This window comes from Hemicordylus capensis, chromosome 6 (genome assembly GCF_027244095.1).
Source record: "Hemicordylus capensis ecotype Gifberg chromosome 6, rHemCap1.1.pri, whole genome shotgun sequence".
In the NCBI taxonomy this organism is placed as follows: Eukaryota; Metazoa; Chordata; class Lepidosauria; order Squamata; family Cordylidae; genus Hemicordylus; species Hemicordylus capensis.
The window spans coordinates 7,574,200-7,601,721 of record NC_069662.1 but is presented as its reverse complement, the minus strand read 5'-3'; the positions used below and the strand labels follow the sequence as shown (position 1 = coordinate 7,601,721).

Genomic DNA, 27,522 nt, shown 5'->3' with positions numbered 1-27,522 from the left:
TCACCAGCAAAGCCAACATTAAATCCCTCCAAGGCTTCTTGGAATCTTATAGGATCCAATAACCTCTTTGGGGAGACCATTCTAATGAAATGACCTTTCTTATGAAAGGCAGTACAGAAATTGAACAATCAATCAATCAATAGATAAATAAATTATTGGAAATCAGCACAAGGGGATCACCCCAGTTCTATTGTTATGCAAGAGGGAGAAACATGTATATCTCTCCACTCTCTGCATGATTTCATAGGCCTCTATCATGTCTCCCCTCTGTAATCTTTCTTCTAAACTAAAAGGCACCTTGCCTCGTAAGGTAGGTGCTCTAGGCCCCTGATCATCTTGGGGCCCCTCTTGTGCACCTTCTCCAGGTCTATAATGTCCTTTTTGATCTTTAGTGACCTGAACTGTACACATTATTCCAAATGTGGCCACAACATAGTTTGGATAGGCCCATAGTTGTCATGGCCGCTATGAACTCCTGAGCTGCACCAGACAAGTCAGCCTCACAATGGTTATTGAAGTCCCCCAGAACAAAAAGTCTGGGCAACTTCAACACCAACTCTGAGACCGGATACGTCAGCTGAGTTAGGGAGTTGGTTGGGCAGCTGGGTGAACGGTACACCAACAGAATCCCCAATCTATCCCTTGTTGTCAGCCTCAGAAAGACACACTCAATATATATCAACTGTTCCATGGGAGCCCTGGTAAGGGATATGGTATCCTTATGGACCACAGCCACTCCACACACACCCCACTTTTTAACCCCTTTCCTAATTATTCTGCCACTTAGTCATCTTTTTTTCCAAAATTAAAAAGCCACAGGTGTTGAATAGCTGTGGCCTTCTGGGACTCTGCAGTCGCTTCTGGGCAGGCTACTCACACATCTCTGGAGGCTTCCCCCAATGCTTGCTTTGCCTTTCCAGAAGTAGCAGCAGCAGATAGTACAGGCTATCCACCCGTCTTCCTGCCTGCTCAGGCTGCCCACAGATCTTGTGGTTTGGATGACGGTCCTGAGCAGATAAGAGCAGCACAAGGAGGTACTAGTGACGACTTGAGAGCATTGTTTGGGTCTGCATTACAAGCTCACCCCGCCCCCAGCACATGTGGGTAAGGGGGCAAAAACCAGAGCAGCTGTGTGCTCAGATATTTAGCAAGGCAGCTGGGTGGAAAGAAGCAGCTGCGCACGCACGCACACACACACACACACACACACACACACACACACACACACACACCAGTGCAGGAGGAGAGCTGGTCTTGTGGTTGCAAGCATGACTATGGTGAGGCTCATCCATTGCACTTTAGGTGTTCTGACCCCTGCGATTTCCCCAAATGTGGGAAACCCGACTGCATAATTTTTGGACGCTTTAGCTAAGCAGGGTCTGCCTTGGTTGCATATGAATGGGAAACTAGAAGTGTGAGCACTGTAAGATATTCCCTTTAGGGGACGGAGCAACTCTGGGAAGAGCAGAAGGTTTCCTCCGTGGCATATTCAAAGTAGGGCTGAGAGACATTCCTGCCTGCAACCTTGGAGAAGCTGCTGCCAGTCTGTGTAAACAATTACTGAGCTAGAAGGACCAATGTTCTGACTCAGTATATGGAAGCATCCTATGTTGACATGTTTGGCCCAAACGTTGTGGGTCTCTCCTCGGTAGTAAGCACATGGCAGATGTTTTGGTTAGGCGGCATCTGGGGCTGAACCCATTGTCTCCAGTCTGCATGGATCTGGAGACTACACAAAACTCTAGGAAGGGAGTGTGAACTTTTTTCCAGGGATGATGGGATTGTGGGTGCACCAGTTTACAATGGAGGACAGAGGAAACGTGAAGGAGAGTGAGCTAGGCAGGCAAGTATCGGGTGTGCTTTAAGTAGCAAAGCCAGGGCAAGTGTGGAGGTTGCCTCCTACTCCAACACCAATTATGGGTTTCATTCCGAGTCACAGTGCTCAGTCTTCTTTGGCCCACAGTTACACAATGCTACAGATTCTCTCCTAGGATAGACGTGGACTCCTACAGTAAGCTCACTGCACTTGTGAGATACATACAGTAGCAAAGTTACATTATTTAAGGCTTTTCCTCCTTATTAGCTGCTCCTTGTTGTTCAGCTCAGGCCTCAGCACAATAATGTAGCATTTGGGTGCAAAGATGCAGCCCAGTAACCCAGCACTGGAGGCTAAAATGGAGAAGCTCTCCACAGCTACCATGGATTTCCCATTGTTGCTCAGGTAGATTCGGGAAAAATAACACAACCAAACAATACAAAACATCAACATACCGAAGCTGATGAACTTGGCTTCATTAAAAGTGTTCGGCAATTTCCTGGCTAGGAAAGCCACAGTCAAGCTGCTGATGGACAGAAGTCCATTGTAGCCCAGGAGAAGAGAAAATATCATGACAGATCCTTTGTTACATCCTACAACAATCTCACCATTCATTGACTGCATGTCAAATTCTAGGAAGGGGGGAAATACTCCTAGCCAAACAGCATCAATTGCTGCTCGGATAAGGGAGCAGGAAAGGACAATGGGGATGATCAGACGTTTACCCACCCACTTTGTCATGCTGGAACCTGGCTTGGTGGCCATGAAAGCTACCAGCACAGTGATATTTTTTGCCAAGATACAAGAAATCACAACTGTGAAGATCATGCCAAAAGCAACCTGTCGGAGATAGCAGGTCACCGTGGTAGGCTTCCCAAGATAGAGCAAAGTCAAGTGAAAGCAAAGCAGGAGGGAGACAAGGAGAATATAGGTGAGATTGCGATGGTTAGCTTTGACGATGGGGGTATCTTTGTGCTTAATAAAAATTCCTAGCACCAAAGCTGTGATCAGGGAAAAAGAAGCAGCAGTGGAAGCTAAAGTGATCCCTAGAGGTTCTTCATAAGAGAGAAAAGTTATAACTTTGGGGATGCACTGATCTTTGTTCCTGCTTGGATACTGATCTTCTGGACATTGGAGACAATCATCTGTGTCTGAAACAAGAAAAAGGGGCCATTACAGTGAGGAGTCATATGCAGCTAGAACCTAATTTTCTTGACTGCCTTCACTGTGAGAGCTGCTTCTCTGGAGAACATCTCAACTGCTATTGTGGATTTCCCTTCAGCAATCAAGATGTTTGGGACACAACACAACACAACATACTGAAAGTGATGAATTTGGATTCATTTAAAGTGCCTTGGATTTTCCTGGACAGGAAGGCCACAGTGAAGGTGATGATGGACAGAAGTCTATAGTAGCTAACAGCAAAATAAATCACCACAACAGACCCTTGGTTACATTTTGCAACAATCTCTCCAGTCATTGACTGTTTCTCAAATTCTGGGAAGTGGGGGAGATCTTCCTAGCCACACAGCAAAAATGTCTGCTTGAATAAGAAAGCAGAAAAGGACAATGGAGTTGGCCAGTCTTTTCCCCACCCACTTCTTCAGGCTGGTCCCTGGCTTGGTGGCCATGAAAGCTAAAATCACTGTGATGGTTTTGGCCAGCACACAGGAAATCACTACTGAAAAAATCATGTGAACAGCAGATGGTTGAAGACAGCAGGTCATCCCTGTAGGCTGTCCAAGAGAGAGCAAAGATAAGAGGAAGCAAAGCAGGAAGGAGACAAGGAGAATGTCGGTGAGATCCCAGTTGCTGGCCTTGACAATGGGGGTATCTATGTGCTTAACAAAAGTCCCTAGCACCAAGAGTGTGATCAGGGAAAAAGAAGCAGCAGTGGCAGCTAAAGTGATCCCCAAAGTCTCTTCATAAGAGAGAAAGGTTATAACTTTGGGGATGCATAGATCATTATTCCAGCTTGTACTATACTGATCTTCCAGACATTGGAAACAATTGTCTGCATCTGAAACAAGACAGGGGCCCATGAAAGTGCCAAGTCATATGCAGGAAGAGGTTATGTTCACACTATGCAGATATAGGGAACAGGGGTGTCACTGTAACTGAGCGGATGGGTTCAAAGAACCTGGGCCCAGAGGCACTCTTATCCCTGGACTTCTGGGCACAAGTCCAGGGACTCCACACTCCTTGCCCCCTGCATCCTCTTTAGTCTCTCCTGGGTGGTGTGGTCATTGCACCACTGGCCCGTATTGTGCCAGGCGGCCAATTATGACTGTGACCTGTCCCAGGCGGCCGGGGATGACCCCTGCTTTAGAGACAGAGTAGGGGAGGGGAAGAAATATGTGGGATAGGGATATGTTAAGTGGCCCATTGAAATATTTCTGCAGATGTATATTTGCATAAATATACATGTTTTATGTTCTTACATTCTTGTGGATTCACTTGCTGTTTGTGCCCTCAAGAAGACATGTGTAAAAATACTGCATGTGTCATGATGTGTGTGTGTGTGTGTGTGTGTGTGTGTGTGTGTGTGTGTGTGTGTGTGTATGTGTAGAGGGATGATGCTTAACTTGCAGCTGGGGTGAAAGACCTAAAGGCCTTTATGTCCAGGCTCCAAAATTACTTAGGTGCACCTCTGCCCAGCCCCACCCCCAGCTCCTGGGGGCCCCCAGCTCCATCCGGCCCTATATTCTTCATTATCTCCCTCACTCCCGGGGGCCACCACAGACAGGGGTGAATATGGGCCCTCTCTCCCCCAGCTACACTCCTCATGGGGAAGCTGAATAACCAAATGTTTCCGTTCATGAGTGAATCCATTTGACAGCTGACAGCACTCACAGAACTCTGCAAGCATTGATATTTGTAGAGAATTCTGAGCAGCGTTTTGCACTGGATTGCAGCAGCAGAGTTGAACTCAAGATAAGGAGGCTGCAGAGAGCTATTTCTACAGCTAGATCTGGTCTTGGGTTTATTGTGAGCCTTCTGAGGGGTCTAGGATCTGTGTTCCCTGTAAGAGGGATTCCCAGATGTTGTTTACTACAACTCTCATAATATCCAGCCAGAAGGAATTGCAGCTGAGGGTGGTGGAAGTTGTAGTCAATAAGATCTGGGAATCCCTCTTACAGGCAACAGTTTTTAGGACTCATAGTGCCCTAAGTGCCCAAATTCACCAACTCGTTCATGCCAGGCCTGCTCTGCTCAATTTCACCATTTTCAAAGAGAGGAGAGTCAATATCTCTCTCAATGATGATTCCTGAGAACAGTTAGTGGAGAGTCTGACAGTGTGAGAGGTCACCCTCAGTTTCATGTGAATGAATGAATGAATGATGTAAGATAATTCTGAGAGGGTCGGTGTCAAAAATTTGGTGGCTCCAGTAGGCTGAGACATTCAGGTGAAGCTGCTGCAAATGTTGAATTTTTGTCCCGACATTTACTAGAGTACATGTCATTTGGGAGTGCATTTGAGAAGCATCATGAAGGATTATCAGTTAGAATGTCCAGCTGAAGAGCCTATTCAGTGCCTAAGTGATGCATCAGGAAGATCATTAGGAAAAAAACAGGGAAGCTGAAAATAAATTTCCCCCGCCACCCAGCCCAATGTGGATACCTAAGATGAAGTCAAAGTGTGGGAGCATGGAAGCCAGCCAAATATAAGCGAGTGTGCAAAGTCTTAACTCAACGATACAGTGGAAATTCCTAACACCCTAATTCTCATCTTAAATGGAAGGGGGACTAATATTTTAATGCTATAACCAGAGGCGATCTTTACGCTGGACTTCAGGGCCGAAGTCCAGGCCCTCCACAGCCTACACCATATAATCACAAATGATGTGTTTCATTACAAGTCAGACAAAGTGCAAAGGACTTGTTGGCCCACATGAGCACAATGCTACAGATTCCCTCCTAGGATAGCAGCGGACTCGTACCGTAAGCCCACTGCACTTATGGGATACATACAGTAGCAAAGTCACATTATTGAAGTCTTTTTCTCCTTTTAAGTTTCTCCTTGTTGTTCAGTGCAGGCCTCAGCACAACTATGTAGCACTTGGGTGCAAAGATGCAGCCCAGTAACACAGCACTGGAGGCTATGATGGAGAAGCTGTCCACAGCCACCTTGTATTTCCCCTTGCTGCTCTGGTAGGTGGGGAAATAGCACAGCCAAACAATAGGAAACATCAACAAACTGAAGCTGATGAACTTGGCTTCATTAAAAAGATTTGGCAACTTCCTGGCCAGGAATGCCACTGTGTAGCTGACGATGGAAAGAAGTCCATTATAGGCCAGGCCAATGTAAAATATTGTGACAGAACCTTTGTTACATTTTGCCCCAATCTCTCCAGTCACTGACTGCATGTCAAATTCTACGAAAGGGGGAGATACTCCTAGCCACACAGCATCAATGGCTGCTCGAATAATGGAACAAGAAAGGACAATTGGGGTGATCAGTCTCTTACCCATCCACTTTGTCATGCTGGACCCTGGCATGGTTCCCAAGAAAGCTACCACAACAGTGATATTTTTTGCCAAGATACAAGACATCACTACAGTAAAGAGTATGCCAAAAGCAAAGCGTTGGAGATAGCAGGTCCTCTTTGTAAGTTGTCCAAGAAAGAGCAAAGTCAAGAGGAAGCAAAGCAGGAGCAAGACAAGGATAATGTAGGTGAAATTGCGGTAGTTAGCTTTGACAAGAGGGGTATCTTTGTGCTTAATAAAAATTCCTAGCACCAAAACTGTGACCAGGGAAAAAGAAGCAGCAATAGAAGCAAAACTGATCCCCAGAGGTTCTTCATAAGAGAGAGAAGTTATAACTTTAGGGATGCACTGATCTTTGTTCCTGCTTGGATACTGATCTTCTGGACATTGGAGACAATCATCTGTGTCTGAAACAAGAAAGAGGGGCCATTACTATGTGGAGTCACACAGCTAGGAGTTGGTTCTTATGACTGTCTTTTCTGTGAGAGTTCCTGACCTCCACATACTGATTCCAGATGTAGAGTTTGTTCGGCAAAAAACAAACATCTTATTATTAGCTAACTGTTCTGCAATTTACTCTTATTGTTCAAGCAGAGCAGATAGAGATAAGGAGATTAATCCAATGTTTTAGTACAAGACTGAATATTGGTGCCATCTGGCAGGACTCAGAGAACTCTGCAGGCATTGATATGTGTACAGCAGGGGCGTAGCAAGGATGGATTGGGCCCAGAGACAAGATTTTTAAAATGCCCCCCCCGCCACTGAAGCTCAGCACATGAAGTAAAGAAATCTTAAATGAGGCTGGATAGTGGTAACAAAAAGCATGCACGCATATATATAGTTCTGGTAGCTCCAGGTCTTGACACTCACATCAATTTCGGAGGATGAATACAACTGAAGGAAGCCTGGGTGGGTGCTCGGCTGGGGGAATCAGTCATGTGACTTGCCTCTGGGGGCCCCTCAAGGCAGTGGGCCCCGAGACAACTGTCTCCCCTTGCCCTATTATAGTTACGCCCCTGGTGTACAGCATTCGTGAGCAGGTCTTAGCATTTGTAAGCAACACAGTAGAGCACAAGATCAGAAGTATGCATACAACTCTCTCTACACACAGCTCTGGCAGCTAGATCATACCATCTCAGAGCATAAGAACAGGCCTGCTGGATGAGGCTGAAGGCCTATCTAGCCCAGCTTCTTGTTTCACACAGTGGCCCACCTGATGCCTCTAAGAAGCCAACAAGCAAGCTGCAACTGCTTTTTAGAGGCATCTTGCCTCAGGGGCTGGAGGTGTCCTATAGCCCGCAGAATAGTAGCCGTTGATAGACCTCTCCTCAATGACTTTGTCTAAACGCTTCTTAAAGCCGTCCGGGCTGGTGGCTGTCACCACATTTAGTGGCAGAGAATTCCATAGGCTAATTATGCATTGCATGGGAAAGTATTTTCTTTTGTTGATCCCAAATTTTTAATGTTTTAAGGTTTAATTTATTTTAAGGTTTTAATTGTAAGTTTGACAGAATTTTATTTTAGTTTACCTTTTGTATCATACCGTTTGTAAACTGCCTTCAGATGCAATATTTATTTATTTATTTGATTTGTTTTGATTTGATTTGATTTGATTTGATTTGTATACCATCCTTCCATAATGGCTCAGCGCGGTTTACAATTAAAACAAACCAATAAAACAGTAAAGAGCTAAAACAAATTTAAGAACAACATAACACTTAACAATTTAAAACAACAATTAAACAATTACAGTGATTAAAACTCCAAAATCGGGTTTTGAGTTTTAAAATAAACCAGATATTAAAACCTCCAAAATTTAGGAAGCTGAGAAAGCTTGGGTAAAACGATGGATTTTCAGGTGTTTTTTGAACATTGCCAGAGATGGGGAGGATCGTATTCCACAATAGGGAGCGCATTCCACAATCTCGGGGCAGTAACTGAGAAGGCCCGTCTCTGTGTCGCCACCGAAAGGGATGGTGGTAACTGGAGACGGACCTCGTCAGACGACCTCAATGGGCTGTGGGGCTTGTAATGAAGAAGATGCTCTCTTAGATACCCAGGGCCTTAGCCATTTAGGGCTTTGTACGTTATAACTAGCACTTTGTATTTTGTCCGGGAACCTATTGGCAGCCAGTGTAACTCCATCAGTAAAGGAGTAACATGGTCTCTCTGAGATGACCCAGAGACCAACCTGGCTGCTGCATTCTGAACCAACTGAAGTTTCCGGACTATGTACAAAGGCAGCCCCACATAGAGCGCATTACAAAAGTCAAGTCTGGAAGTCACCAACAGATGTACGACTGTTTTGAGGTCATTGATCTTGAGAAGCGGGCGCAGCTGGTGTATCAGCCGGAGCTGATAGAAAGCACCCCTGGCCACCACCTCAACCTGAGAAACAAGGGAGAGGTGTGAGTCCAGAAGTACTACCAGACTGCGAACCTGTTCCTTTTGGGGAAGTGTGATCCCATCTATGAACAGGCAGATCAAAATTGTCTCTAGAGTTCTGACCCCACACAATAATAAGTACCTCCATCTTATCTGGATTCAGCTTCAGTTTATTCTCCCTCATCCAGCCCATTACTGCTTCCAGGCAGGCATTTAGGGAGGATATGCCAGCTCCTGAAGAAGTTGACATGGAGAAATAGATCTGGGTGTCATCAGCATACTGGTAACACCCAGCTCCAAATCCCCTGATGATCTCTCCCAGTGGTTTCATGTAGATGTTAAAGAGCATTGGAGAAAGTACAGAGCCTTGAGGAACACCATACTTAAGTTCCGGTTTTGAAGAGCAACAGTCTCCAATCGACACTATCTGGAATCTATCCGAGAGGTAGGAGTAGAACCTCTGTAAAGCAATACCTCCCACCCCCAACACCCTCTGATGTTCCAGAACGATACTATGGTCGATAATATTAAAAGCCGCCGAGAGATCTAAGAGGACCAACAGAGTCACACTTACTCTGTCAATTGCCAATTGGAGATCATCCATCAGGCCAACCAAGGCAGTCTCCACCTCATAGCACGCCTAAAAACCAGTTTGAAATGGGTCTATATAATCAGCCTGGAGCTGAGAGGCCACCACCTTCTCAATTACCTTGCCCAGCCATGGGAGGTTGGAAACAGGCCTAGAATTGCTCAACTCTGAGGGATCTAATGCAGGCTTCTTTAAAAGTTGTCCAATGATTGCCTCCTTAAGACAAGGAGGCATCCTGCCCTCCCTCAGAGAAGCATTTATGATTTCCACCAGGCTGCTTAGAAGAACGTCCCTGCTAGATCGAACAAGCCATGTTGGGCAAGGATCAAGAGGACAAGTGGTAGGCCTCATCGCTCCAAGCAGCTTGTCCACATCCTCAGGAGTCACAAACTGAAACCGATCCTGTCGAATCACATGAAGAGTCATTGGGCACCTCCAGCTCAGACATCCAATTAATTGTGGAGTCTCCATCTAGGTCTGTCCAAATCCAAGAGATTTTATCTGTGAAAAACTCTTTAAACACACTACAGCAGGTAACTGATGACTCCAAAATCTGGTTCAAGGGAGCGGGGGCAGATACTAATCCCCTCACAACCCTGAACAACTCTGCTGGACATGAATTTTCAGAGGCGATACGGGCGTAGGGCAGTAAAGAACTGCCTCTTTGCCACACGTATTGCCTGAGCATAGATCTTTAAAGGTGCTCTATGTCGCAATCTGTCCGATTCGAGTCGAGTCTTCATCCACTTGCGCTCCAGTCCCCTACCTTGCCGTTTCAGCCCCTGTAGATCTTCCGTATACCAAGGAGCCTGTTTTGAAGCGGGTTGGAGGGGACACTTGGGAGCAATCGTGTCTACTGCCCTGGTGAGCAAGTTGTTCCAATTCTCAACCAGGGCATCAACAGGATCACCAGCAAAGCCAACATTAAATCCCTCCAAGGCTTCTTGGAATCTTATAGGATCCAATAACCTCTTTGGGGAGACCATTCTAATGAAATGACCTTTCTTATGAAAGGCAGTACAGAAATTGAACAATCAATCAATCAATAGATAAATAAATTATTGGAAATCAGCACAAGGGGATCACCCCAGTTCTATTGTTATGCAAGAGGGAGAAACATGTATATCTCTCCACTCTCTGCATGATTTCATAGGCCTCTATCATGTCTCCCCTCTGTAATCTTTCTTCTAAACTAAAAGGCACCTTGCCTCGTAAGGTAGGTGCTCTAGGCCCCTGATCATCTTGGGGCACCTCTTGTGCACCTTCTCCAGGCATATAATGTCTTTTTCGATCTTTAGTGACCTGAACTGTACACATTATTCCAAATGTGGCCACAACATAGTTTGGATAGGCCCATAGTTGTCATGGCCGCTATGAACTCCTGAGCTGCACCAGACAAGTCAGCCTCACAATGGTTATTGAAGTCCCCCAGAACAAAAAGTCTGGGCAACTTCAACACCAACTCTGAGACCGGATACATCAGCTGAGTTAGGGAGTTGGTTGGGCAGCTGGGTGAACGGTACACCAACAGAATCCCCAATCTATCCCTTGTTGTCAGCCTCAGAAAGACACACTCAATATATATCAACTGTTCCATGGGAGCCCTGGTAAGGGATATGGTATCCTTATGGACCACAGCCACTCCACACACACACCCCACTTTTTAACCCCTTTCCTAATTATTCTGCCACTTTGTCATCTTTTTCGCCAAAATTAAAAAGCCACAGGTGTTGTATAGCCTTGCCTCCTAAGGACGTCTATAGCCAGGAGAGCGTTAATCCATAGGCAAACTAGGCACTTGCTTACAGAGATGCATTTTTAGGGGTGGCAAATAAGCCCAGCCCCAGAGCTGAGACAAGCCTGCATTTTCAAGCCTGTCCCCAGAGACAAGAGAAACAGACGTTCCCCTGGGAAGGCAGGGAAGCTGGGGAGCGGAGCTGAAGTGGCAGTTCAGGCCACTTGTCCCAGGCTTCCAATGGAGAGGAATAGCTGTGGCCTTCTGGGACTCTGCAGTCGCTTCTGGGCAGGCTATTCACACATCTCTGGAGGCTTTCCCCCAATGCTTGCTTTGCCTTTCCAGAAGTAGCAGCAGCAGATAGTACAGGCTATCCACCCGTCTTCCTGCCTGCTCAGGCTGCCCACAGTCCTTGTGATTTGGATGACAGTCCTGAGCATGTAAGAGCAGCCCAAGGACCTACTAGTGAGGACTTGAGAGCATTGTTTGGGTCTGCATTACAGGCTCACCCCACCCCCAGCACATGTGGGTAAGGGGGGAAAAACCTGAGTGGCTGTGTGCTCAGATATTTAGCAAGGCAGCTGGGTGGAAAGAAGCAGACACACACACACACACACCGGTGCAGGAGGAGAGCTGGTCTTGTGGTAGCAAGCATGACTATGGTGAGGCTCATCCATTGCACTTCAGGTGTTCTGACCCCTGCGATTTCCCCAAATGTGGGAAACCCGACTGCATAATTTTTGGACGCTTTAGCTAAGCAGGGTCTGCCTTGGTTGCATATGAATGGGAAACTAGAAGCGTGAGCACTCTAAGATATTTCCCTTAGTGGACGGAGCAACTCTGGGAAGAGCAGAAGGTTTCCTCCGTGGCATATTCAAAGTAGTGCTGAGAGAGATTCCTGCCTGCAACCTTGGAGAAGCTGCTGCCAGTCTGTGTAGACAATACTGAGCTAGAAGGACCAATGTTCTGACTCAGTATATGGAAGCATCCTATGTTGACATGTTTGGCCCAAACGTTGTGGGTGTCTCCTCGGTAGTAAGCACATGGCAGATGTTTTGGTTAAGCAGCATCTGGGGCTGACCCCGTTGTCTCCAGTCTGAGTGGAACTGGAGACTACACAAAACTCTAGGAAGGGAGTGTGAACCTTTTTTCAGGGATGATGGGATAGTGGGTGCACCAGTTTACCATGGAGGACAGAAGAAACGTGAAGGAGAGTGAGCTAGGCAGGCAAGTATCGGGTGTGGTTGCCTCCTACTCCAATACCACTGCTGGAGCTGTGGGCACTCTCAGGTCCTTCTTGGTGTCTTTGGAGCCTCATCCTTGCATTTCATTGTGCAGCCCACACAGTCTGGCTGCAAGACTCAAGAAGAGGCAGGCAGCCAGAGACACGGCCTGGCACCTTCCCGCTTGCTGCCTGGCTCCATCTCCAGGAGTGGGGTAGGAATGACACGGGATGGGAAACATCTACTACATTGAGAGACCATTTCTTGTTGGGAGGGGCGGCATACCTTTGGTTTCCTATTGGCGGCAAAAAGCATAATCTGCCCCTGTCTATAGCAGCAGTGTCAGACAACTGATTGAGGGTCTCTGAAGAGGAAAACCAAGGCACTGACTTGCAGCAGTGACTCTTTGACTCTCCTGCAGACCCAAAGAATGGCAGCACCATTTAGAAGTCTAGATAGAGTAATTCTATCCTCAGCTCAATGCTGACTCATGTTTGCATAGATAACATTTTAGTTCTCAACCCTTGAGTAGTTGCAAACAAATATATGAACTTATCCCTCTTCATTGTTTCTACTGGAAATGACAATATTTCTGAAAATAGCATGCATGTTTGTACACAAATCAGTTATACGCAGCTGTGCAAGTGCCATCCTTAACTTGGCAGGTACAGATACATCACAGTAACTTGCCATTAAACTCATTGTGATCTATGTTGTTCCATATCCTCAGCATTTTTCACACAACAAGATATTTCAAGCTGAATTTAAGTTGGGCTACACTCTAATGCACAATGAAAAACCCAAATCGTGTGTTAAGTGGTCCCTGGTAGTTCGCAGGGACTTTGGGGTAACTCTGGCCAATATAGGAACACACCCTCTCCATTCTGGAGGAGATGTGAGCTAAAAGTCCCGTGTGAAAAACACCCTGGAATATTTGGTCTCTGATACCACCTACCTTTCTGGTTTGAAACCATCCCTTCAGGGCACGGAACACAATCGTAGCAGCAAAATTTCTCCCCATCCCTCTTGATCTTCTGATATCCAGCCTGGCAGGAGTCACTACAGACAGAAAGGGGCCACATCTGTCGGATGAAAGAAAGTTGAGAATGGGAGACATCAGAACCATGGGAACTTTTCCAACATGGAAAGGCTTAAGCATTTGGGGCACTTTAGTTTTAGAAAATGCAACTGAAATGGGAACTCCTTAGACATGTATAGGATGTATCTAAAGGATGTATAGGGGAAACCTTGTTACAAAGTTGGGGGATAATATGGGGCAACATCCAGACCAAGGCAGTTTCAGTGCAACAAAGATGCAAGAAGGTCACACAGCTGAGTGGATGCTCTAAATCCTGCAATCCCTTGTTGTGCTCTCAGTTGGCTTGCCCAACTTCTGCTGCTGCTGCTGCTGCTGCTGCTGCTGCTGCTGCTACTACTACTACTACTACTACTAGAAAGGTTTCCAGAGTAGTTTACAAAGAAAAATAAATAAACAAACAAGATGACTCCCTGTCCCCAAAGGGCTCACAATCTAAAAATAAACATAAGTCAGTCACAATGAACAGCCTCTGGAGGGAGGGGTGCTGTGCTGGAGGTGGATAGGGTCAGTTGCTCTCCCCCTTCTAAATCAAGAAAATCACCACTTTAAAAAGGTACGTAGGGGACACAATTCCAAATGTTGTGCTTGTGCAGCAACAATAGTGGATATCTTTGCATCATTCTTTGCATCATGTAAGGGTTGAGGAAGATGTTTCAGAGCAGGAGGGAGGTCACAAGTCATATGAGCACAGCACACCTTAGCCCTATTCAGTGAGTGAAGTCATGCACACTACTTCCTGGCCAGCACTCTGGAGGACTGTGGAGAAGGTGGGAGTTCAACTGCCATCCCAACAGATGAACAACAGCCATTCTTGACTTTACCGCGCCATAAGTCGACATGAGCAATACTGTGGTGAAAGCAGGAGCTGGGAACAGGAGGACTTCCTCATCCCGCATCCCTCCCACATCTCCGTGCCACAAGCACAGCAGCTACTTGCATCAGACTGGCTGCCACACTAAGTACGTCAGTTGCTCCCCTCTGGCTTGCTGCGGAAATGGTGGCAGGCTGGGGCAGAACCTTTTGACCCGGCAGCGATTATGCACTTGATTGCCTGCTGAGAGTAAATGAACCCCAAGTTTGTTTAACCTTGTGAAACATCCAGGTCAAAAGTCAGGCTACCCGGCTTTCAGTGACGGGATCAGGAGTGATCCCGGCACTCCACATCGGCAGCCCAAACCAGGCCGGGCTGCCATAGGCTGGGTTCAGCTGCTCGTGTGAATAGCCACAGGATGTGTTGTACCTGCATCCAGATGTCTGTATGTCGGTACATGTTGTTGTGTGAATGCTTGTCCTTGCATTCATTTTAAAGGTGAACCAACCTGGGTACAGATGCAGAATACAGGGAGGAAGTGCACTGCTGTACTTGTGCACAGCATAACATGTGACTAACTCTTTCTGTGGACAGATGTGTATCTGTCTACACAAAAAACAGTCTAGATGGGTGTTGAGAACCAGTGCAACACTAATTGGGTGCACAAATTCCTGACTTAGCAGAACAATTTGGCACAGCATCCTTGCACTAAAGTATCAGGTTTGCACTAGTAAAGGGTTAGCTTGGATGTCAGTCACTGCCATTTTATGTAGCGAAAGAAACTTTGCATCTCCCAGGTCCCTGATAATAGAAATGCCCCCGTGTCCACACCTGGTTAAAACTCCTGTGCCACACAATCTGGTCCTCATCCATGACCAAAGTTTTTCCTTCACTGGGATCTACCTTCCCAACTTTCACACTAAGGAAGGAATTGTTTGGCAGCGTGTGGAGGTTCATGATATCAAATCCAGTTCCCAGTTCCCACTTTTCATTAAAAGACACTCTTTCTCCGGCAGAGTTGTTAAACGAAACACCTTGAAGAAATGGGTGGAGCTAATGGAAAGAAAAGATATTTAAAGAGAGAGAGAGAAAACCCAAAGCCATCAGATTTTAAATTATTATTTATTAAAAGCTTTTCTACTCTACCTTTCAGGACTTTGCTTTCAAAATGCTACTCTCACCCAACATGCTGTTTAAACAGCACTATGGGAAGAAGATGCTGCTTAAACTGCATTATGGGAATATCTGGTTAAATGATTATTTAAAGCACTCATGAAACAGGGCAAGTACAAAAATTCTCAGCAAGGATGAGATAGGATCCACTTGGCAAAAAATCTTAATGGAATAAATTTACAGATTTTTAAAGCCTACTTGAGGGGAACTGATTAGAAGAGTCGAGGACTTGTGAAAAAAAACTTTTAAAAAAGGAAAATTCAGGAGAATTTGGTTCCCCCCTTTTTTCCCTCCTCCAAAATTCTGATTCTAAGAACTCCTGGAATTATTTTTTTTTGGGGGGGAGGAAAAGAGATGGTTAGAATTATCCTGATTTTTACAGGCCCCGCCCCCACCCCAATCTTCATCTTCCTAAGGCTTATGGACATTATGAGGAGGGCATTCCATGGTTGGGGCACCAGTACCAAAAAGTAACTGCCAAAAGAACATGATGCAATGGCAGGCCATAGAGGGGACTGTTAAGTATTTTTTTAAAATAAACTCAGAGGCTCAGATGTTTCTTGGAGATGCAAAGATTTCATTAATCTAGTGCTCCTTGAATATTTGGTTGTATAGGTAGTTGCATCCACCAACGACCTGGCATGAAAATGCAATGTTTTTAAACGTAGACCCAAGGAAGGGTGTTTTCAAAATGCAGTACTTTTTCACACAGCATTCCCAAAAAGTGGGATGTGGTGATGGCCACCAGATTGTATGGCTTTAAAAGGGAGGGCAGGTCTATCAATGTCCCCAGTTTGCCGCCAAATACCTATCACAGTGAAAACACACCACTTCACTGTGGAGACATTACCTGCCAGGGGTGGAGATCTTGAATGTCACGCCTTCTACCCCCCACCATTGCTCTGGATTTGGATCTAGAGGAGTCCATGGCATGCAAAGCATGTGCCACAGCATAGGCAGCATTATAGATACAGTAGCTGTGACCAGTCATGCTCATTTCAAAAACAGGTCCAGGGAGGTTCTCTAGCCTCTCATTCCCAGTACACACTCCATCAACCTTCATCAGAATCCTGGGATCTGGCAATGAACATTTGAAGGCTTGTTCCCAGAAGGGCTCAAGGAAACCATCTCCTTGGGACTGCTTAGGTTTTACATTCTGAAGATAAGCCTGGAAACCTAAAACATCATTTGAGCGGATCTGGAAGGAAAATGCACCTTTGAATGGTTGGAAATCCAAGACACTTTGGAATTTGGTGACTACAAAATCAGTGTGGGCTGTTAGAATCCACACCTTTCCAAGGAAATTATTTCCTTCATACTCAGCAACATTAAGCTTCATTAAGTACCACAGCCACATAAAAGTCAGTGTTTCTGCATAGGTGATAAATATATGAGCTTTTCTGTCTGTAAAGCGTAGAAACATATGATTGTTCATTCCATTCATGGTTGGCCAATTGACTTGTCTGGGGATTCTTTCCGTGAAGGCTGAACAGATTGCATTCTGGGAAAGCAATGGCTCCAGGGTCTGCAAGAAATGATCCCCACTGTCATCATCCTCAGCAAAGAGCCCAACCCAGGACCATCCAAAATGTTGAAGCAACTGGATAATCCCCATAAATTGATGGGCATCATTTGGGGCCATATGATAAAAGGAAGGATGAGGTGATGTATCCTCTTTAGAGGCAAAAGAGCCATAAGTAAGCTATAGTAAAAATAATAACAACAATAATAGTATTAATAATAGAATAATAAAATAAATAATGTATAAAATGTATAGAGAATAAGTTGGGGGGATGTCTTGAGGGAAAAAGTATATAGTTACTAATAAAAGTTAATAATAAACAATAATGAATAACTTTATATTATTTTATATAATGATAAACATTTTTCTTAAAATAAGAATAGTAAAATAGATGGATCAATTATTGGAAGATGTACAGAAATGACTGAGGGGGAAAGTCTATGCAAAAAATATTTTAGGAGATAAAATCCTGTTTGACTGTTTCAATTGAAAAATGTCAGATTCATCTGGATTAAACATAGGAATGCAAATCCTAGGAAAGATTGGAGTGATGCACAAGGTGGAGGGATGCATAAATCCTGTTGCATCACTTCACTCTGTGCTTTGTTACCCCTGTGTAACAACCACCCATTTCACTTGGTTCATTAAACAGTTGACAAGTCCTGTTTTTCAGCTGTCCCTTTCTATGAACCGTAATAAAATCAGGGCCAGATGAGCAAGCAAGGAGTGAGTTACATGTGAGATCAATCAAAATGCCAACGTGCTCATGCATAGCTCCTACCTGTGGCTTCTTATAGAGATGTAAGATTTCTGCCATGCGAAAGGAGACATCAGAGGAAAGACCCCCAATGATGGCTATGAGCTTGTCCTGGGCATCACATTTATAGTTGGGGGGAAATCTTTGGGATTTGAAGAGCAGGCCCAGAGTTGTATGATAGGTCATTGATGCATCATTGTAGCTGTCATGGATGCGGAACCCCAGAGTGACATTGGGCAAGATCTTGGGGTTCTCATTGATCTCCTTAATGGCAAATGCCAAGGCCAGGACATGTTGGTAGAACTTTGTCACCATACTGCAGAGAGAGTTAAATGTTCTTTCACTAGAAAACTCTACAGTGAACAATCCTTTGACCAGAGTAATAGTTTGTTGTGCCCTATTTTAAATGTCTGACTCAAATGCGGATGCATCAGGACACCAGTATTGGGAAGGTACTACAGAAACAGGGAAACATGGTTTCATTTCATGATCTTCAGTGATTCATCACCAGACCCGCAGTTTGGAATCTGGTGGATTTTGAACAGAATTTGCAAAGGGCACGCTTAAGATTCTTGCTAGATCCTCCTCATATCTACACACACTTGGTCAGCAACCTGTGTAGTGCTACAACTTGATGTTACAGTCTGAGAAATATGTACCCCTTTCTGCTGCTGGAAGTGCCTCTGCTTCATAAACCATCTGTCTACCATTATGTCTGTGAAGAAATGTTTTGTGCAATTGCTTGCAATTTCTCTTCATTAGAATGTCAGATTGCAGTAATAGTGAGGTATCATTGCTGACACCTGAAATTAAAGACACATGAAAAGGAAAATATAGTTTTCAGTAAGAAGACAGCTAATGAGGATATAGAGGGGGAAGCAATGCAATTGCCAAGGGGTGGAAACCTTCTAATTTGAAAGCCATTCCATGGAAACTTGAGCTTTTCTCCTTGATAGAATGCAGGAGGGAAACAAGTGACAGTGGTGGAGATCTATCAAAATAGAGGGAGAAAGCAAAGAGGCATAGAGGAGTACTGAGATAGAGAAGGGAGGCAAAAGATGAGAGAAAAACTAAATGACAAACATGACAAAAATCTTGAACAGAAGGCAGGATCAGTCGATCCTTAAAAATGTCCTGTAAACTTGTACATTCTTGGAGATGTGTTTTGAAAGATGTTCTTTTTTAGATAGACATACATAAAGCTCACACACTGTATAATGCATAAAGTGTCCTAGATGGGGAATTCAGTTCAAATTCCCGACAACTGACATGGAAAAATTAGTTCTATGTTAAAAATGCTCTAAAGAAATTTCCACAAATCCTTCCACACCTGGGTGCTCATCAAAATGAATATGCACCTCGATTACAAAGTTAATACAATGATCTATTAAAAATACCCTCCACACACCAGTCTCTTTAATATAATTCCATAGTTCTTCCTATTAATCAGACAACACAGAGATCACTGTCAGCCTTGGCTGCTTCTCCAATCGTATCTCTCTCTGCATGTTCTCCATCTCCACATGTTTGGCTCCTCGTAGAGATCATATTTCACATATGTTCTGGGAAAACTGTACCTATCTGTGCTGGTGCAAAGCTGATGATGCCGCAAGGTTAAAACACACAAATCTTTTCCATCTTCTGAAAAAGTCTGAGGTGTCTTATTAAAAGAGGAGAAGCAAGAGAGAAAATGATAAGCAAGAAAGAAAAGATACAAAAAAGAGATGTGCAAGAAAGGACAGTATCTACATCTGCTGGTGATGATCATTAAGCTGACTTAGATTTCCGATATTTAGAGTTCATGGTCTTGTCAGGGCATTGAAGTGAGGGCAAACAAGTACTTGCTTACAATTTGATATTGGAGAATTCCAACCAAGGATGCTCCTTGAAAAAAAGTTCAAGGGGAGATTCAGTGAACTGAGAAACAAGCCCACCAATAAGGAGATCCCCTGGCTGATATGACTCCTCTAAAAGACGGAGGGAATAATTCATTGGACACTTCATGGCATCTGTTTCACACACCATGTGAGGCAGCAGCAGGAGCAATGCCACTAGCCTCACCATCCTGGCACCAAAATGTCTCTCTTGTCCCTGAAGATCCTATGCCATCTCCTATATCAGGCCAGCCTAAGCAGGTACTCTGGATTGCCACTGGCTCTGCCAATCTCAGTATAGGGCAACTCATCAGCCTTCTCTTTAATATCTGCAGAGTTCAAGATACATACTGCAGAAGGCCCGAAGAGAAGGTGAAGACACTGATTTAAAGTCTGGCCCATCGCATGAGATGGAAACTGGATCTGAGATGGTGAATGAAAGGGACAGCTTTGCCTCCTCTTACCCTGAACCCTAGCTTGAAGCAGTTCAGAATCCTTTTATAACCACGTTCAAGGGTGCTTCTTGCTTTTTCTTCTGCCTTGCCAAACTCACAGAAGTTACAGGCAAAGTAATCACTGTGATTAAGTGATAATTACAGAGAAGATGATGAGATCTGCTAAGCTCAAAATGACATCACCATTGAGAGTAAACATGTTTCTTCAGAGCTGAACACAAGCCCCCTCTGCTTCAGGGCTGAAGTTTTAGTTTGGGGTCCCTGGTGCAAAGTTCTCCGCTGGGGTAGGGTGTCTGGGGAATCTAAAACAGGACTACCACTCTAGCCATTTAAGGTGGCTCTAAATGCTAGGAGAAGTGTCCCCTGGTCTTTTTGCCCACTGCTTCCAGGAAAGTTGGCCATAAGCCAATATCTGGGCCTACTGAGCAGTGGTGGGCAGTTGCAGCGGTGGAATGGAATTTCTCTTCTGTGCCACCAGACGTGACTGGCATGATACATGTGCAGTTCAGGCACTGCCAGAAGAACCACAATGACAGAGCAACACATGTTGCCACTGAGCGAGTTGTTCTGTCTTCATCTCCTCCTGCCCTACTCATCCATCAACAGGCTGCTTCTGAAGAAGGCAGAGATGGCATTCTGAGTCTGAGAGTGCTGCAAAATTTTTGCTACCACAGAAAGATCAGCAATACAGAATGGTACCAGTGCCTGGTTGTGGTCCTTATAAGGGAACTAGGACCTGGGACAAGTGCCCCAATTCACCAACTCTTCATGCCAGGCCTGCTCAGCTCCTTTTTCAAGAGTGCTTCTGGATTTTTCTTTCTTTCTTTAACTTAATTTTACATTTATATACATGGCTATGTTTATTCTCGCAAGAACCCTGTGAGGTAGGTTAGGCTGAGAGACATCTGACTGGCCCAAAGGCACCCAGTGAGATTCATGCCTGAATGAGGATTTGAACTCAGGTCTCCCCGGTACTAGTCCAACACTCTAACCACAACACGGCACACACAAATAGCCATCAGCTGGAAAGTCAGGTCCAAGAATGAAGCCATGAACCTGATTGAGATCGTGATGAAGTACTACATGCTGAAAAGAAGACCCTGCCCCAATGGATCACTATCCAAACTATGAGTTTCAACCTTTCTCAGTTATGGCACCCTAGAACAGTTAATGATCAGACCAAGATAGAAAAGGTGACCCTTATTTTCTTGGTAAATATTAGAGATTTGCATTTGTTGGGAGCTGTAAGTAGCATTGTCAGTGAGCAGATCCAAAATAATCTTACAAACGTTCTCCTCAAAAAGTCCCTTCATCAGGCCAAGGTTTTGTAAAAGTTGGTACAAATCAATTAGAAAACTTTTGAATGAACACGCCATCATCAGTTTACAATTAAGCACAGAGAATGAACTCTTCTGTCCCCAGCTGTTACGTCCCTTAACCTGATAACGCTCTGTTTCTAGACTGGTGGAGAGAGAATGAGGGAAGAGGGAGGGAAGGAGGGAGAGCAGAGTCACCTGGTTTTTTCCACAGGCTAATGAACCTTATAGCATCAGCTAATGCTTCTTGAGCATTGACATCTGGTTTTAACTTTTCTATCAATTATGCTTCTTTTATTTTATTTTTTGTGAAGAGGAGTACTGAAGTGTCAATTTGTGCATTACTTCTTCCTACAAATCCATGAGCAAAATGGTATGGATTGCCACATAGGATAGCAGCTGACTCCTATTGTAAGCCTGCTGCACATGTGACATATATAGAGTAGCAAAGGGACATTATTCAAGTCCTTTTCTCCTGATAGGACTCTCCCTGTGATTCATTTCAGGCCTCAGCACATCAATGCAAAATTTGGGGCATGGGGCGTGGGGAGAGTGGCCTGGTAACCCAGGACTGGAAACTAAGATAGAGAAGATCTCCACAGCTACCAATTATTTCCCTTTAGTGCTCAGATAGGTTGGGGGAAAACAACACAACCAAACACTACAAAACATCAACATACTGAAGGTGATGAACTTTGCTTCATTAAAAGTGTCCAGCAATTTCCTAGCCAGGAAAGGCTCAGTTAAGATGCTGCTGGACAGAATCCCATTGTAGGTCAGGTCAAGGCAAAACAACATGGCAGATCCTTGATTACATCCTGCAATGATCTCTGCAATCATTGACTGCACGTAAAAATCTGGGAAAGATAAAACATTCCTAGCAATTCTGAGTAATTCTGAAGAGTTCACATAATCATGCATGCCTGGATAGAATCCCTCCCAAACTGTTTTTGACAATTCTACTCTTTCTTCCCTCGTATTAGCTGCTCTCTGTTATTCAGGAGAAAGAGAGAGACTGTGAGAGAGATTGCAAAGCCATAAGTTTTAAAATTATTCTTTATTAAATTATTTTCTACTCCATCTTACCCATGATGCTTTGTACCACCATTAAACTGAAAAGCCTCAAGTTATCTGATTGGCCATGAAAGAATAGCAATAGTAGACCCTGTTCTATTGAAGAACCTGCACCTACAAGATCTTATAGTTTGTTTGAAGAATGCTTCATTACTTCATTCATGGTTGGTAGCCTCTGTAGGGATAGCCCTTTATCGTTTCTAGGTCTGCTGGTTCCCAACGGCTGTGTAGAAAAGGTAAGTGGATCCACATGACCGGAAAGCCAGCTAGAAGAGCACATCTCTTCTCCAACCTTGTTTTGAGAGCAGGGTAAAAAAGCTAAGCTACCCTGCTTGGATCAACCAGGGTTGGAGAGATTTTTGTGAGTTCAAATAATCATGCAAGACCAGATAGAGTCCCTCCATCCCTGATTTTGACAATTCTGTTCTTTATTTCTTGTTATTAGCTGATCTCTGCTATTCAGTTTGGGCCTGAGCACTGGAAGATAGGCTGGAGAAGATCTCCATTACGACTATGGATTTTCCTTCAGCACTCCGGTAGGTTGAAAGACTACACAACCAAACACAACAGATCATCAACACAATGAAGGTGATTAATTTGGCTTCATTAAAAGTGTCCAGTGACTTCCTGGCTGGGAAAGCCGCAATGAAGTTGTTGATAGACAGAAGTCCATCAATCACCCCACAGCAAAGCAACATGCCAGTTGATTTTTTAAAAAACATATTGCAACAATCTCTCCAGATACTGACTGCATGTCAAATTCTGGGAAGTGGGGGACATCTTCCTAGCCACACAGCACCAATGACTGCATGAATAAGGAAGCAGGAAAGGACAATGGAGCTGGCCAGTCCTTTACCCACCCACTTCTTCAAGCTGGACCCTGGATTGATGGCCAGGAAAGCTAATATCACTGTGATGCTTTTGGCCAGCATGCAGGACATTGCAACTGTAAAGGTCATGTCAACAGCAGATAGCTGGAGATAGCAGGTCATCCTTGTGGGCTGTCCAAGATAGAGCAAAGATAAGAGGAAGCAAAAGAAGAGGGAGACAAGGAGAGTGTAGGTGAGATCCCGGTTGTTGGCTTTGACAATGGGGATATCTTTGTGCTTAATAATAATTCCTAGCACCAAAACTGTGAACAGGGAAAAAGAAGCAGCAGTGGAAGTTAAAGTGATCCCTAGATGTTCTTGTTAAGAGAGAAAGGTTATAACTTTGAGGATGCATCGTTCTTGCTTGGATACAGATCTTCTGGACATTGGAAACAACCATTTGCGCCTGAAACAAGAAATAGCAGCCATTACAGTGCCAAGTCATATGCAGCTAAAAGTTCATTCTCATGACTACCTTCATGGTGAGAGTTATTGCTCATGTTGACCTCTACTTATTGGTTTCCAGTCAAAAGTTGGTTCTGTGAAAAGGCATTTCATCAGTGCTTGATTTAGACCCAAACTCAGTAAATGACGACTTTGGGCCTCATATTACGAGGGGCCTCTGCATATCCAAAGGTTGCTCAAGATCAAGTTTTACAAAACTGATTGAAAAACAAGGGAGAAACACTTGCACCTCACATGTTTACACATCTGTCATTTTATATTGGGATGGTGAACATCTCCACAATCTATATCTTTGAGGTGTCCCTATATCTTTGAGGGTTCCCTACTATGTGTCCCTACAACTGTACCAAATAGGGTTCAAATCAATCAGGTGGTTCAAAAGGTAGCCCATTTGCACCTGAAACATAAATATGTCTGCCATCTTGAACTGAGGTGGATGACATCATCACAAACTATGCTCTTGAGGTGTCCTTATTTGTCCCTACAACTGTACAAAATTGAAGCAGTGCTAGTTCATGCTCCCTCTTCCTTGAATTTGAATCTGGAACCATCTGTCACTCGCTGTGATATGTTTAACAACTTTTTTGCAGATAAAATATCTTGTATTTGCCCTGAACTAGACTCCATGCTTACTGCAAATTTCATCGTAGAGGTGCCCAGCAACTCCTCTTGTAGGATTGTACTGGATCATTTTCAGTTTGTTACTTCTGATGATGTGGACAAACTGCTTTGGACTGTACGCCCCACCACCTGCTCTCTTGACCCTCACCCAAGTTGGCTTATTTCATCTGATAGTCATATTATCAGAGAGGGTCTGGTAAATATCATAAATGCTTCTCTGAGGGAGGGTAGGATGCCTCCTTGTCTCAAGGAGGCTATTATTAGACCTTATCTGAAGAAACCTGCATTGGATCCCTTGGAGTAAGCTAATTACAGACCCGTCTCTAATCTTCCTTAGTTGGGTAAGGTGATAGAGTGAGTGGTTACTTCTCAGCTCCAGGCAGTTTTGGAGGACACCGATTATTTAGATCCTTTGCAGACCGGCTTTCGGGTTGGCTATGGAGTTGAGGCTGCCATGGTCAGCCTGATGGATGATCTCCAATTGGCGATCGACCAAGGGAATGTCTGCCTAGTCTGCCTGGGAAGCTCCACTCACACACAGATGCCTGGGCTATGCTGCCACCCCACAGGGATTTCGGGCAGGTTGCCACTGTCTTGCATGGGATACTGAGCGGGTGCTGCAATGAGAACATAAGAACAGCCTGGCTGGATCAGGCCCAAAGCCTATCTAGTCCAGCATCCTTTTTCACACAGTGGCACACCAGATACCACTAGAAGCCTACAGGCAGGAGCTAAGGGCATGCCCTCTCTCCTGCTGTTACTCTCCTGCAACCGGTACTCAGAGGCATCCTGCCTTTGAGGCTGGAGTTGGCCTATAGTCCTCCGACTAGTAGCTGTTGATAGACCTCTCCTCCATGAAGTTATCCAAACCCCTCTTGAAGCCATCCAGGTTGTTGGCTGTCACCACATCTTGTGGATGATTATGTGTTGTGTAAAAAAGTACTTCCATTTGCTGGTCCTAAATTTCCTGGCAATCATTTTCATGGGATGACCCCTGGTTCTAGTGTTATGTGAGAGGGAGAAGAATTTCACTCTATCCACTTCCTCCACACACCATGCATGACTTTATAGACCTCTATCATGTCTCCCATCAGTCATCTTTTTTCTAAACTAAATAGCCCCAGGTGTTGTAGCCTTGCCTCATAAGGAAGCTGCTCTAGGCTCCTGATCATCTTGGTTTCTCTCTTCTGCACCTTTTCCAGTTCAACAATGTCCTTTTTAAGATGTGGTGACCAGAATGGTACTCAATACTCCAGGTGTGCAGTACCACGTTGGTGAGCAATCTATTATTTTGTTTTTAAAGGCCCCTCTTGCCACCGCCACCACCTGGTGCTGCACTCACTGGCCGCTGCTGCCAAATTGAATAGAAATTGGTCCAGGCATTGCAAAGTTGTAAGGTATACACAAACACACACACATACATACAGATGCAAAGCACTGGGTGAGCTCATGAGGTGACCTTCCTTGAGAAAAGTAGGCTTTAAAAGACTCTAAAAGAGATTTTATCATTCTGATAAGACAAAAATATACTTACATGGCTTCACAATATTTATAATATTGAATGTATCAATCGGTGCAGAAAAAAACTGTAAGTTTTATCGACATTTTTAGATCACTGTCCAGTTTGGAACAATGCCTGTCCGCAGTGTTCAACTCTTCAGATGAATTCTGCTGTAACCATGAGCAGTGCAGAAAGAGGCGGTGAGTGATGCATTCAGGGCAGGAATTCCAAAATGAGGCAGTTCCCACAATCAGTGGGAGCTGCCTGGAGAGGGTTAGCAGGGAGAGCGGGCGGACAACCAAGCAGTCTGCTCCAGGCGGCCGAAGCGGCCTCCCACACGAACGCCAGCTCCGTTACGGAGCCGGCGGGGGCTGGGGGGATCAGGGGCCACATGGCCCCTGGAAGCTATAGCATGCCCTCTGCAAGCGTGCGGGGCATGCTGGAGAGACCTCCGAGCTGGAAGGCTACATTTAGCCTCCCCGCTGGGGGTCTCCTTGTGAGTTGTTGTGGCACAGAGCCGTATCGCAGCAACTCGTGATCCAACAGCCGGGGTTAGCAGATTGCTCGCTCTGCTAACCTCGGCTAAGGGGAGGGGGAATTAGTTGGGTGAGCTAGGCTCCCTTAGCCCACTTTTTGTTGATCTTAAGAATTGCCTCAGTGTGTGGTAATGTGATGTGGCCTTTTAAAATTGACATAGCTTAGGGCCTCGACATGTCCTAATCCCACACTGCATTTCATGAATGAGCCAACTGTGCTGAAAATTACCCTTAGTGTTCACACTAAGTGGATATAGGAAAGGTGATTAACAACACACGTTTGCCCCCTCCAATCCTCATTAGTCTCTCCTGGGTGGTGTGGTCACTGCATCACTCGTCCATGTGGTACAGTGCTGGGCATCCGAGTGTGACTGTGACCTGTGCCAGGCTCCCGGGCATGACCTCTGCTTCAGAGACAGTGTAGGGGAGGGGAAAATGTGTCAGATGGGAATATGTTATGTCATCTTTTGAAATATTTCTGCTGATGAATATTTGCAGAAATACACGTTTGATATTCTTACATTCTTGTGAGTTCACTTGCTGTTTGTGCCCTCAAGAAGACGTGTAAAAATATCGCATGTGTCATGATGTGTGTATGTGTATATGTGTAGGGGGGTGATACTTAACTTGCAGATGGGGGTGAAAGACCTAAAGCCTCTTATGTCCAGGCTCCAAACTTACTTAGGTGCACCTCTGCCCAGCCCCCCCCCCACAGCTCCAGAGGGCCCCCAGCTCCATCTCTCCCTATATTCTTCATTATCTCCCTCACTCCCGGGGGCCACCACAGAGAGGGGTGAACATGGGCCCTCTCTCCCCCAGCTACACTCCTGATGGGGAAGCTGAATAAACAAATGTTTCAGTTCATGAGTGAATCCATTTGACAGCTGACAGAACTCACAGAACTCTGCATGCATAGATATTTGTAGAGAATTCTGAGCAGGGTTTTGCACTGGATTGCAGCAGCAGAGTCGAACTCAGGATAAGGAGGCTGCACACAGCTATTGCTACAGCTAGATCTATTCTCGGGTCCATTGTGGGCCTTCTGAGGGGTCTAGGATCAGTGTTCCCTGTAAGAGGGATTCCCAGATGTTGTTCATTACAACTCCTGTAATAACCAGCCAAAAGGAATTGCAGCTGAGAGTGGTGGAAGTTGTAGTCAATAACATCTGGGAATAGTGTTTAGGACTCAGAGCAAGTGCCCAAATTCACCAGC

The 27,522-nt window shown here is 44.9% G+C and overlaps 1 protein-coding gene across 1 annotated transcript; it reads right to left on the bottom strand.

Annotated features, from left to right (window-relative positions):
- Window positions 1–5,803: 5,803 nt before the first annotated feature.
- On the bottom strand, window positions 5,804–23,686 carry LOC128329635 (vomeronasal type-2 receptor 26-like). The gene is made up of 9 exons (XM_053261166.1): window positions 23,662–23,686; window positions 23,174–23,449; window positions 21,924–22,100; window positions 18,258–18,401; window positions 17,623–17,951; window positions 16,170–17,021; window positions 14,978–15,199; window positions 13,192–13,318; window positions 5,804–6,711 (listed from the first exon to the last, which is right to left on the bottom strand). The coding sequence occupies exons 1-9, from the start codon at window positions 23,684–23,686 to the stop codon at window positions 5,804–5,806; spliced, it is 3,060 nt and encodes a 1,019-aa protein (XP_053117141.1).
- Between the last annotated feature and the right edge of the window lie 3,836 nt (window positions 23,687–27,522).

Bases quoted from the DNA above. Each gene is read 5' to 3' on its own strand.
- LOC128329635 (XM_053261166.1), bottom strand. From the start codon at position 23,686: ATGAGCAATAACTCTCACCATGAAG. The intron at 23,450-23,661 runs GTAGTCATGAGA...CCCTGTTCACAG, and splicing joins CAATAACTCTCACCATGAAG to TTTTGGTGCTAGGAATTATT. The intron at 17,022-17,622 runs GTAGGAGCTATG...TTTTTACTATAG, and splicing joins ATCTCTATAAGAAGCCACAG to CTTACTTATGGCTCTTTTGC.